Source organism: Hyperolius riggenbachi, chromosome 4 (genome assembly GCF_040937935.1).
Source record: "Hyperolius riggenbachi isolate aHypRig1 chromosome 4, aHypRig1.pri, whole genome shotgun sequence".
In the NCBI taxonomy this organism is placed as follows: domain Eukaryota; kingdom Metazoa; phylum Chordata; class Amphibia; order Anura; family Hyperoliidae; genus Hyperolius; species Hyperolius riggenbachi.
The window spans coordinates 457512110-457525198 of NC_090649.1; the positions used below are offsets into that span (position 1 = coordinate 457512110).

General features: G+C 41.6%; 1 protein-coding gene across 14 annotated transcripts in view; it reads right to left on the minus strand.

The window, feature by feature from the left end:
• LOC137504402 (calpain-13-like) overlaps positions 1–13089 on the minus strand; it is a 232546-nt gene that overhangs the window by 125776 nt on the left and 93681 nt on the right. For all 14 annotated transcript variants that reach the window (XM_068232775.1, XM_068232776.1, XM_068232777.1 and 11 more), the window contains one exon: positions 5093–5162. In XM_068232775.1, the coding sequence (XP_068088876.1) occupies positions 5093–5162 (70 nt within the window). The remainder of the gene's footprint in view (positions 1–5092; positions 5163–13089) is intronic.

Below are 13089 nucleotides of genomic sequence, written 5' to 3' on the forward strand. Positions count from 1 at the left end.
ACGAGCAACAAAATTGATACGTGGGATGGAAAGTCTCACTTATCAAGAAAGGTTAGATAAACTGGGTTTATTTAGTCTAGAGAAAAGACGCCTTAGAGGGGATCTAATTAACATGTATAAATACATCAGAGGGCAATATAATAGCTTGGCGGATGAGCTTTTTGTCCCTAGGCCTTCTCTAAGGACTAGAGGACATGATCTGCGCATGGAGGAAAAACGTTTTAGCCATTTATTTAGGAAAGGGTTCTTTACAGTAAGAGTGATTAAGATGTGGAATGCATTGCCACAGGAAGTCGTTATGGCAAACTCTATACCTGCATTTAAAGGGGGCTTAGATGCTTTCCTTGCGTTGAAAGACATCCATAGCTACAATTACTAGGTAATGCCTAATGATGTTGATCCAGGGATTTTATCTAATTGCCATCTGGAGTCGGGAAGGAATTTTTCCCTTTAGGGGCTAATTGGACCATGCCTTGTAGGGGTTTTTTCGCCTTCCTCTGGATCAACAGGGATATGTGAGGGAGCAGGCTGGTGTTGTACTTTATACTGGTTGAACTCAATGGACGTATGTCTTTTTTCAACCAAAATAACTATGTAACTATGTAACTACACTATGACTATGGTAGGACTGGATTGTGAGCTCCTCTGAGGACAGTCAGTGAAATGACTATGTACTTGTAATGGATTGCGGAGACACTGCCGCGCGGTCTGGCAGCGGGGCGGCTGTCTCCGCGTTCAGACCGACGGTTTCCGCACAGCAGCATGTCTCTGGTTTGTCTGAGCCTAGTAGTGCACACAGATGGAGAGCTGTGCGCGCGCGCTAGGGGCCAGGACATTTATGCCAGTAGGAGAGGGATCAGCTGATCAGGATGATCAGCTGATCCCAGCGCAGTGGGTGATTGGCTGAGTGGTGCTGGGCGGCGCTGAGGAGCGCTGCACTATATATACATCTTGCCTGTCAGTTGCTGGTTGTCTGCCATTGCGAATACTTATGTGTGAGCACTCAGACCAGTCAGATCCCACAGTGTGTTAGAACCAGGAGGACCTGGGAATTCACACTTAGCCAGATTACGCTTGTGTTATATATTAGACCAGTTCCAGGGTGTTGTGACCAAGGACCTCACACCCAAGCTCAGGGATACTGTGTCATTGCTGTGTTATACTTTAGACCAGTTCCAGGGTGTTGTGACCAAGGACCTCACACCCAAGCTTAGGGATACTGTGTCATTGCTGTGTTATACTTTAGACCAGTTCCAGGGTGTTGTGACCAAGGACCTCACACCCAAGCTTAGGGATACTGTGTTATTGCTGTGTTATACTCTAGACTAGTTCCCGGGTGTCGAGACCAAGGACCTCACGCCCCAGGCTAGGACTTTGTTACATTTATATGTTACTAACTGGACACCCCGGCGTTGCCCGGGTATGTATTTGGCTAGTGTTGGCTCTGCCCACTTTTCCTAACCCTAACACACAATTACTTAATGACCAAGTATGTGAGCTTTGCGGTCATTGGCATCAATAATTTGCAATGAAATAAAATTAATCTGATTGGCTGTGGCCCCACCCCTCTTCTGAATTTGAACCCCAATCACCCAATGGCCAACTGTACCAGGTACAGGTGATTAACAGTGTAAGAATGGCAGCAATTAAATATTACCCTTAAAAATCAATAGGTGGATTTTGATTGGCTTTTATAGGCTCCACCCACTTCTCTGAATATTAATCCCAGTCACCCAGTGACCAACCGTGCAAAGTTTGAGAACCCTACCTTTAACAGTGTAAGAATGGCTGCAGTTGACATTTGCACAATGAAATTTGTATTTTTCTCCACCTACTTATTTCCTAACATTGTTCAGGTATGTATTTGGATGGTGTTGGCTCCGCCTACTATTTCTAAACCTAACACACAATTACTTAATGACCAAGTTTGTAGACTTTGCGGTCTTTTGGCTGTTTGTGACTCCACCCCTTTGTCTGAATTTGAACCCCAGTCACCCAATGACCAACTGTACCAGGTTTAAGGCTTGTGCCATTAACAGTGCAAGAATGGCAGCAATTACATATTCCCCTTGAAAATCAATAGGTGAATTTTGATTGGCTTTTGTAGGCTCCACCCACTTATCTGAATATTAATCTCAGTCACCCAGTGACCAATTGTGCAAAGTTTGAGAACCCTACCATTAACAGTGTAAGAATTGCTGCAGTTTACATTTTCTTAGTGAAATTTGCATTTGTCTCCGCCTACTGATGACCCGGTATTGCCCGATTATGTATTTGGCTGGTGTTGGTTGCGCCCACTTTTCCTAACCCTAACACACAATTAATCAATTACTCAATGACCAAGTTTGTGAGCTTTGTGGTTTTTGGCATCAATAACCTGCATTAAAATGAAACACATCATATTGGCTATATGTGGCTCCACCCTGTTTTATGAATGTAAACCCCAGTCACGCAATGATCAACTGTACCAGGTTTGAGGCTTGTGCCATTAACAGTGCAAGAATGGCAGCAATGAAATATTCCCCTGAAAAATCAATAGGTGAATTTTTATTGCCTTTTGTAGGCTCCACCCACTTTTCTGAATATTAACCCCAGTCACCCAGTAACCAACTGTGCAAAGTTTGAGAACCCTACCATTAACAGTGTAAGAATGGCTGCTGCTTACATTTTCCCAGTAAAATTTGTATTTGTCTCCGCCCACTTATGACCCAGCGTTGCCCACTTATGTATTTGGCTGGTGTTGGCTGTGCCCACTTTTCTAACCATAACGCACAATTAATCAATTACTCAATTACCAAGTTTGTGAGCTTTGCAGTGTTTGGCATCAATAATTTGCATTGGAATGAAACAAATCTAATTGGCTGTTTGTGGCTCCACCCCCTTTCTGAAATTAAACCCTAGTCACCCAATGATCAACTGTACCAGATTTGAGGCTTGTGCCATTAACAGTGCAAGAATGGCAGCAATGTAAATATTCCCCTTGAAAATCAATAGGTTAATTTTGATTGGCTTTTATAGACTCCACCCTTTTTTTCTGAATATTAATCCCAGTCACCCAGTAACCAACTGTGCAAAGTTTGAGAACCCTACCATTAACAGTGTAAGAATGGCTGCTGTTTACATTTTCCCAGTAAAATGTGTATTTGTCTCCGCCCACTTATGACCCGGCGTTGCCCGCTTATGTATTTGGCTGGTGTTGGCTGTGCCTACTTTTCTAACCCTAGCACACAATTAATCAATTACCAAGATTGTGATCTTTGCGGTGTTTGGCATCAACAATTTGCATTGAAATGAAACAAATCTAATTGGCTTTTTGTGGCTCCACCCCCTTTCTGAAATCGAACCCTAGTCACCCAATTATCAACTGTACCAGGTTTGAGGCTTGTGCCATTAACAGTGCAAGAATGGCAGCAATGTAAATATTCCCCTTGAAAATCAATAGGTTAATTTTGATTGGCTTTTATAGACTCCACCCACCTTTCTGAATATTAATCCCAGTCACCCAACGACCAACTGTGCAAAGTTTGAGAACCCTACCATTAACAGTGTAAGAATAGCTGCAGTTTACATTTTCCAGTGAAATTTGTATTTGTCTCCGCCCCCTTTTTGGTTATGGGAATAAAAAGTATCCTATACTTTATTCCAGGTAATGTGCTATGTGTGTGCCAAATTTCATTCAAATCCGTTCAGCCATTTTTGCGTGATCGAGTAACAAACATCCAAAAATCCAAACATCTAAACATCCAAGCATCCAAACATCTGAACTTTATCATTTATTATATTAGTAGGATGACTATTTGCTCTGTCGACCTTTCTCTTGCTTTCTGATTCGGTACCTCTGCATATCTGCCTACCTGTTGCCAGACCCTGCCTGTACCCGGGAACCGAATCAGTCTTCTGTCTCTGTACCTCATCTGCTCGTGTGTTGCCGACCTGGCCTGCCCGACCTCCCAGGCTGTCACTCTCCCTGAGTGCTCAGTCTATCTGTACTAGCAGTGACACCATTCCACCAGGTGTCAGCTGCAACCAGGACTCCCGCTCCTCACAGTGTCCGGCCTGTTAGCAGCCAGTGGCCTCTTCCTCTGGAGTCCCCTGGCTGCAGTACAGTCTACTACCATCTGATTATTATTATCCCTGGCTGCCAGGTCATCACTATCAAGGAGATAGTTTCTGCACTGCCCAGGGCCACCTGCCCCTCAGGTGGTTCTTGGCCGAGCTGCTTATATCTCCCACTTCTCGGGAGATAGCCTACAGTTCATCATACACTTTTACTTATTAGGTGTCCAGAGGTTAGGCATACTTGTATTATTGGTGATTCTGCAGATCATCCATAATCAAGTATACATCTGTATTATTGATGATTCTGCAGATCATCAATAATCAGATTCTCTCTGTGTGCTGACACTAATCGTTACAGTACTGTAAAGTTCTGCATAAGATGTTAGTGCTATATAAATACATAATAATAATAATAATAATAATAATATACTGTAGTAGGAAATTAGACTACCACTATGGTAGGGTTTACATTGTGAGCTCCTCTGAGGACAGTCAGTGACATGACTATGTACTCTGTAAAGTGCTGCAGAAGATGTCAATGCTATATAAATACATAATATATGGTAGGACATGAAACTGTCTATGGTGGGAATAGATTGTGAGCTCCTCTGAGGTCAGTCAGCGACGTGACTATGTACTCTGTAAAGTGCTGCAGAAGAATACAGTGCTATATAAATACATACTATATGGTAGGACATGAAACTGGCTATGGTGGGAATAGATTGTGAGCTCCTCTGAGGACAGTCTGGGACATGACTATGTACTTTGTAAAGTGTCAGCGCTTTAAGTATAAAATGCATAATAATGTGGTCGATGTCAGTACTACATAATACATACATGCATATAATAAAGATAAAAAAAACATAGTATAGTGAGGACAAAAGCAGGGCAGAATTGGTAAAGGGGGCAGAATTGGTGAAGAGGACAGAGTTGGTAAAGGGGGGTGGCAGAATTAATGAAGGGGGCAGTGTAACTCTACTTTAGGGGATAACCCCTAAAGGTTATCCACCTGCCTTTTTCCATTGAACCTTACCTATCTCTCCTTGCATGATGTCAAAAATGCTGACCCCATCCACCAGAAAACGAGGATCTTGGTGTATTTCCTACAAAGAAACAAAAACATAAAATAGTGTAAGACAAGAGATGATGGTTAAGACATGAATTTACTGTAGGTCATATACTCATTCAAATGAAGAAGATCCAGCTTTCTTATGAATGGATACATGCAGAAATTGTGCATTATTTCAAAAATAAAACCACTGACTGCTCAATCTGATAATACCATTCCAACCATTTTTACTGAAAAGAATAAAATACATCTAGCTTAGTACAGGCTGTACGCATGTAGGCAATGGCATAGCTAAGATGCTTTGTGCCCCAGTGCAAATTTTACAATGGGACCCAACCCTCCAAGCATTCTTCATATGGCACAACAGCATTTTCTAAGGACATCCACAGAAAAAGGTGTAAGAGGAGAGGAAAAGTTTGTTAATGATTGTCACTATTCAAAGCATATACTGTATAAGAGTGAGCTTTTATTTATTTATATAACACCGACATATTATGCGCTGTACAGAATATATGTTGTCTTGTCACTAACTGTCCCTCAGAAGGGCTCACAATCCAATCCTTACCATAGTCATATGTCTATGTATGTATCCTGTAGTGCATGTATATCTAGGGCCAATTTAGGCGGAAGCCCATTAACGTATCTGTATGTTTTCGGAATGTGGGAGGAAACCGGAGTGCCCGGAGAAACCCACACAGACTCGGGGAGAACATACAAACTCCTTGCAGATGTTGTCCTGGTGGAATTCGAACTGAGGACCCAGCGTTGCAAGGCTAGAGCACTAACCACTACGCCACTGTGTGAAAAAGGCTACGTGTGGCCAGGCCTGTCAGGCCTGTTGGCGAAAACGAAACTAGCTGGTGGTGGGGGACCAGAGGATCCATGTGGGACGGCTTAAGTGAGCTGGTAGATGCCCCAAGTAAGTAAAACTGATTTATTTTGTTCATGCATCCCTTTAATACATTAAAGTAATATTTTTCAAATAAGACTTTATGCTTAACTTAGATAATAAATAAAAAAATAAAAATAAATAATCTTTGTATATCAGTGGTGCTCAGCAAGATTTCGCATATTTGAACTACCCAGATAATCCAAACTTTTCCACTATCCGAACATTGAATAGCAATTCGGATATTTTTTAAAATCCGAATAGACTATTCGAGCAAACTCGGATTTCCCATCTATAAACCGAAATCTGGGCGGATAGTTAATTCATATATCCGAGCAGAATCCAAAATCACTTTCAATGGCAAAAATTCCTTTCGAAGGCATGCAGAGAGAGAGAGAGAGAGACCTACGAAAGGGTTTTTTTGCCATTTGAAGAGACTTTTGGAAGCAATTTAAAGAGAACCAGAGATGAAGCACCCTCTTGTATTTTACCTTATAAATCAGTGGGAACATGACAGTAAACACCGAATCTGCTCTTTGTTTCATTGTTCTCTGTTTAATCTGACTGTTATCACCTCTGATAAGAATCCCCGACTGAGCACTCAGTCTAGCTTTGCTACGGAAAGATTATAGCTGAGTCTGTCTTCTCTGGTGTTTTTTTTTCAAGCCCAAGCCTGCCCCCTTGTGGCTCTGCTATAATGACTCAGCTATAATTATTCCCTGCAAAGCCAGACTGAATGCTCAGTCCGGGATTCTTATCACAGCTGATAACAGACACTTTTAGCAGTGAGGATGAAACAGAGAGCATGGTAAGTGTTTTCTCTAATGTTCTTACTGATATATATGGTAAAATACACAAGGGTGCTTCGTCTCTGGTTCCCTTTAAGACATTTTCAGGTCACTTCCGGTTTTCTATCCAGATATCCGAATCCGGACGAATATTGGGTTCGGATATCTGAGTTTACTCGGATACCAAAAAGTTCGGATTAGGATATCCGATTCGGATCCGGATATCTGGGTATCCGGATCTGAATCAATTCGGATTTTAAAAAGGGGTATCCAAGCACCCCTACGTATATTCCTTTTCAAGCAAGTCTCCCGACTAGGGGCTAGCAAACAAAAAATGGAACTAAGTTCAGAAGCTCACTCGCACATAAAAACACAGCTAGAAAATAAAATCACATAAAAATAAATACATAAATAAATAACAAAAATTAAACTAAAACTTTTACATGAATGGAGGAAAAGTATCTGAAATGATCAGCGACAGGATGAGCCTCGTTGCAAAGAGATATTTAAGGGTAAAAAGAGCAGATTCACACAGTGTTGTCTTTACAGTTCCTTCTACATAAAATTCTATTGATATTCTGGATCTGTAACAATACAGGCAGATTATAATCTGCTGCTTTTCTCTCAATTACGGGAGAGATTTTCATCAGTGTCTTATTCAGAGGTGAAGTGATTATTTCATTTGGGCTCTTTGGGAAGATGCGTCGCTGTAATCACCGAACTGTACTGACTCGAGACTAGTGATGGGCGAACACCTGGATGTTCGGGTTCGGGAAAGTTCGCCGAACATGGCCGAGATGTTCGGCATGTTCGGGCCGAACCCCGAACTTTCCGAACATCCAGCTTTTGGGGGCCATATGGGGTCGCAGGCATAAGGGGGGAGCATGCCCCGATCGCGGGGGGGGGGGTCGGAAATTCCCCCCACCCCCTCCGCTAGCGCTCCCCCCTCTGCCCGCTTCCCCATTCAAAAGTTTAAGCAAAGTACCTGTAGTGGATGGCCTGGCAGTGGGCGGCACTGTGGAGTGAGGAGGAGGAGTCCGGAGAGTGACGAGTTGAGGGAGGCCGGGCAGCGGGCGGTTCAGCGGAAGTACCCTTGTGGTACTTCCGCCCTTTCTCTGACCTCACGCCCGCTGCCCGGCCTCCCTCAACTTGTCACTCTCCGGACTCCTCCTCCTCACTCCACAGTGCCGCCCACTGCCAGGCCATCCACTACAGGTACTTTGCTTAAACTTTTGAATGGGGAAGCGGGCAGAGGGGGGAGCGCTAGCGGAGGGGGTGGGGGGAATTTCCGACCCCCCCCGCGATCGGGGCATGCTCCCCCCTTATGCCTGCGACCCCATAGGGGGGCAGTATTCGGCCGAACAGGGCCCTGTTCGGCCGAACAGGGGCCCTGTTCGGCCCTGTTCGGCGGCCATTAGAAGTTCGGGGCGAACCCGAACTTAAAAGGCCGAACACCATCAGGTGTTCGGCCGAACGCGAACATCACCCGAACAGGGTGATGTTCTGCAGAACCCCGAACAGTGGCGAACACTGTTCGCCCAACACTACTCGAGACTTCTTATCCAAGTTCTCAGCTAACTCCTCTGATTGCCAACTCTGCCGGGAACCTTCTACCTTCTGGATAACATGTCTGGCCTTTCATCGGGTATTCATTAATTCTGTACAGGACACATTTTCAAGGGAAGGCAAACAGGGACAAGCTACAAATCATGCGGCGGTCCACCAGTAGAATTGTATGGCCTCCTACATTCACCCACCCCAAGCACCTATCCTCCTCGGATTACCTCAGCCAGATAGTCCATCTGCAATCTATAATGTCCCCGCATAATAGTGCGGCAACCCCACCCCACCCCATAACAAGTGCAGCCAGGGCAAAACATGCTGTGTGGGAGTTGTACTGGAAGGAAGTAGAGCAAGAAGTTGGACCCTGCTCTGCCCTGGGCCCACTTGTACCTGTGGGATCTGCCTTCGCAATAGTTAAGGTGGCCATACTCTGGTCAATATGGCCAACAGAGAGAACCCTCTCCCATCATTATTTGTTTAGAGAGGGATCTATCTCATCAAATCCCTCCACACACAACATACAGATTTTCAATCAATTTCAGCATGAAATCAATTGTAAATCTGAGCAATGCAGCTGAAGCTTTATCTCACATATCCACTGCATGGTCCCAGTCTCTATCCTGCTGGCTGCCCCTACTTGTCTCTTCACTCATGAGTCCTGAGGTGCTTGTGTGAGGTACCTAATGATATAGAAGTCATACACTAGCGGCACTGTGGCACGTACCTCACATGACCACTAGAGGCCTCTAGCTTTGTTACATCATACAGGCGCCTGGGACTCAGAAGTGAAGAGAGAAAGGAGCAGTAGGTGGGGATAGAAGACACCGGAAATGTGCTGTGGACAGGTGAGAGTAGCTTTGTGCTTGTCAAATTGAGCGCTGCTAGCAACATGCCCCACAACCGTCGATGATTGACCAAAACTTCCCATCTTGCGCGACTGATCAAATCAACCAATTTGGGCTTCAATCTGTTTTTTGTTTTTGGCATTGATGTGTCTTGACTGAAAAAAATGTAAGGCCTGTAAACCATTGTTTCATACTGGTAGAAAGGGCTGAAATATCACATGACCCAGATGTAATTGTAATGCCACTGCTGGGTCTATGTAAAACCACATGATCATGCATCTTATACCGTTTGTATGTATAACCTTGTGCTATGTTGTGTAACCGTTTACTACCTCTCTGTCTATCACCCCTTGTTGCAATGTATGTATCCCTATTTATTGTCCAGCACTGCGTAATATGTTGGTGCTTTATAAATACAATAAATAATAATGATGATAATAATAATGCCACTGAAAATGTATGCATGAGAATGCAGTTTTACAAATTTTGATTAATTAATTCAGGAACCCCTAACCACTTCAGGACCAAACTAATTTTCACACATCAGCACTGCTCCCAATCATTCGCCAATAACTTTATTACTACTAATCGCACCTAAATGATCTATATATAGGTTTTTTAGGACAAATTAGGCTTTTGGTATGTGATAATTTTGTTTAGTGATTACCTTATTTTTAATGCATTTTAAAGGGAAAAGAAGGGAAAAAACAGAAAAACACTATTTCTCCATTTACATCCATTATAGCTTTACAATAAACAGTGCTTAGTATAAGTTAAACCCACAAATTGTATTTGCTTATTTATCCTGATTATAACAATGTTTAGATTATGTTCCTAGCATAATGTATGGTTAGAATATTGTATTTGGAAATAAAGGTGTCTTTTTTTCAGTTTTTAGTTTTTTTGCTTTTTCTTTGTACACTATTGATGATTATAAGACCTTATTTGTAAGAATAATAGTAATATACCCTCATGGCATACATATTTAAAAAGCCAAGTTCCTAAGGTAACGATATATGGTGTTTCTTTCATATTCTGTCACTTTGTTTTCATTTTTCAAGTCTTTTATTTTGGTACAGCATATGCAAAAATGTAATTGCTTTTGATTCAGTTTGTGACTAAAAAAATACACAAGACATGCGCCTCAACCCTAAAACTTTCTAAACTCTATTCTACAACTTATCACGGTTAAAATGTTACCACGTGTGTCTCTTGTAGTTTTGCTAATACTTTCTCAAATTTGATCATCATTTTTAAAAATGACTTTTTTATGTTGTATTGAGTTTGTCCCTACCTATTTTTTATGTGATGTGGGTCCAAGCTTTAAGCCCCCCCAAAATGTATTCTACAACTCGTCATGATTACAATGATACCACATGTGCCTCATTTAGTAACAAACTATTGGTGCACTCTCTACAAATACACTGGATGTTTATAAACGCCCAGTTGTCATTAAGTGGCTAATATGTTCCAAACTGACCAATGGAAGGGTTGAATTATTTTTCCACCTAGTTAGAGTGCAGTATTAGTTTTTTGTTATTTAATGAAGTCCATGTTTGTATGTACTCACTGGAGTTCTGTCTTTTCCCTTCTACTAGTGGCAAATAATTAGTTCAAAGTAATCTTGACTAATTTATTTAAGAAAAAATCTACTTTTAGTAATGAAAGTAGTGAAAAAGTAAACATCACACAAACTTTTTCTCATACAAGGATATTCTTAAAGAACAAGCGACACCCATGCTAACCTAGAAATAAAAAACACATATATAAGTAGATAAATACTACTTCTACTTACATAACAGATGTATTGTGCTATCCATGTAATGATTCCTGTGAATTTTATAAAGGAAAAGCAGAAAACCCTATTCTAGGCAGTGGCCATCTTGCCAAGCTAATGCTGACATCATATCCTCCCCTACTCTTGTCCCCCCCCCTTTCTCTTGCTCATTGTGTATTCATTAGCTGCCCTCCTCCCAGAGTCTTCAGACACTCCCACTGAGGTATATACTAACAACTGCACTGTCTTTTTTTATTTACACATCCAATCACTTAGCCACCTCAGCCTTGCTTGTAAACTCAAGTGATTAGAGGGGTTTTCTGATAAGCAGCTAGGCAGGGAAATAAATGGAAGAGGAGGAATATATTATAGATAAAAAGAACTCCCAGCATTCAACTCTTTGGCACTGTTTGACACTAGGGCCAGTGCTCCTAAAGTATGTGATAACTACAAACCATAACAGCAGAAAAAGTTTTGCAAGTTTTGAATGCAAGATTAGCATCTTTATCACTTAATACACTCAGACCAGTTGCTGTTGAAATTTGATTTTTATGCTGACAATACCTTTAAGTGAGGAAAAGAAAACATTTTAACTTACCCGTGACTTCTTCCAGCCCCCTGGACTCGTCCTGTGCCCACAACGTCCTCCTGGTCCCTTCTGGCCAGCAGTGGTCGTTGCCCCCACAAAGCTGGCCAGTCGCCAGCTACTGCGCACTGTGATCACTTTCTGAGCAGGAGCGTGACCAGGGTACACAAAGCTCTGGCCTGCGCATGCGCAGTAGCTTTGTGGGGGTCGCCGCCACTGCTGGCTGGTGGGAACCAGGAAGACGGCGCAGGCATAGAACGAGTCCAGGGGGCTGTAAGAATCCTCAGGTAAGTTAAAATGAATTTTCTTTGTGCTTAAAGATAAACCGTGACCAAGAAGTGAACTTCATCCCAATCAGTAGCTGATACCCTACAAGAGAAATATATATATTCCTTTTCACAAACGGATCATCAGGGCATCTGTATGGCTGATGATGTGGTGAAACCCCTCCCACAAGATACTCTGAGGACCATGGTACTCCTGGCAGTTTCCTGTCTGTGAACCTTGTTGCATTGTGGGAAACAACGGTTTACAGCTGTTTCCAAAACAGCAAGCAGCAGCTACATCACCTGCCAGAAGTAAAAATGTCACCATGTGATAAATGTCAGAATGTAAATCAAGGATTTAAACGAGTTTACAATGGCCAAACACTGACTAAATCATTTATACATAATTATTGTAAAAATGAAGCACTTTTTTTTATTACATTATTTTCACTGGAGTTCCTCTTTAAGTATTCCTTTAACCAATCTACATTGTTCATTATATTAGGTTAATAAAGGGTTGCTCTGTTACCAGTAGTGAAACAATCTATTGGGTTACGTAATAGAACTTTTATCAAAATTTATGAAAATGTATAGTCGCATATTTTTTTTTTTTTTTCTTTTACAACTAAACACGTTTTCAGTTCTGAATATGATAAACAGAAACTTTTCCACATGTATTTCAATATAAATGGTATTATTGTGTTTTTTTCTTCTAAAAATAAATAACATTTCTAAAATCAAATACTATAAAACATAAACATTACAACATTATAAACAGTAAACACCATTGAAATATAAAATCATTTTTCAATTATGTTTAGCAGCAGTATTTAGAATTAGATTTCTCACCTTGATATTTGCGGAAGTTGCTGGCATAAAGCATTGCGTTAGCGGTTTTACTTTTCAGCTACTCTAATGTTACATTTTATGCTGGGAACATTTTATTACATAAACTATGAAGCTTTATTTTGTTAGTGGTCTTTATTATGGTGCTCATGTAGTAATAAAGAGGTGGCTTTATGATGTAAAGTGGGACGGTAGCGCGCTGTAATGTCAGTCTTTTATTTTATTACTCTGAATGTTGTTTTATGTATAATTCATCAGACTCTCGCTAATGTGGACGGTTGCAGCATCAGAATATGCAGAGGTGGCTTATCAAACCGCCAGTGATTTATTTACTTTTCTTGCTTTTATAAGCATTTATACAATACCGACAAAATCTGAAACACGCTTCACAGTACAGGTGA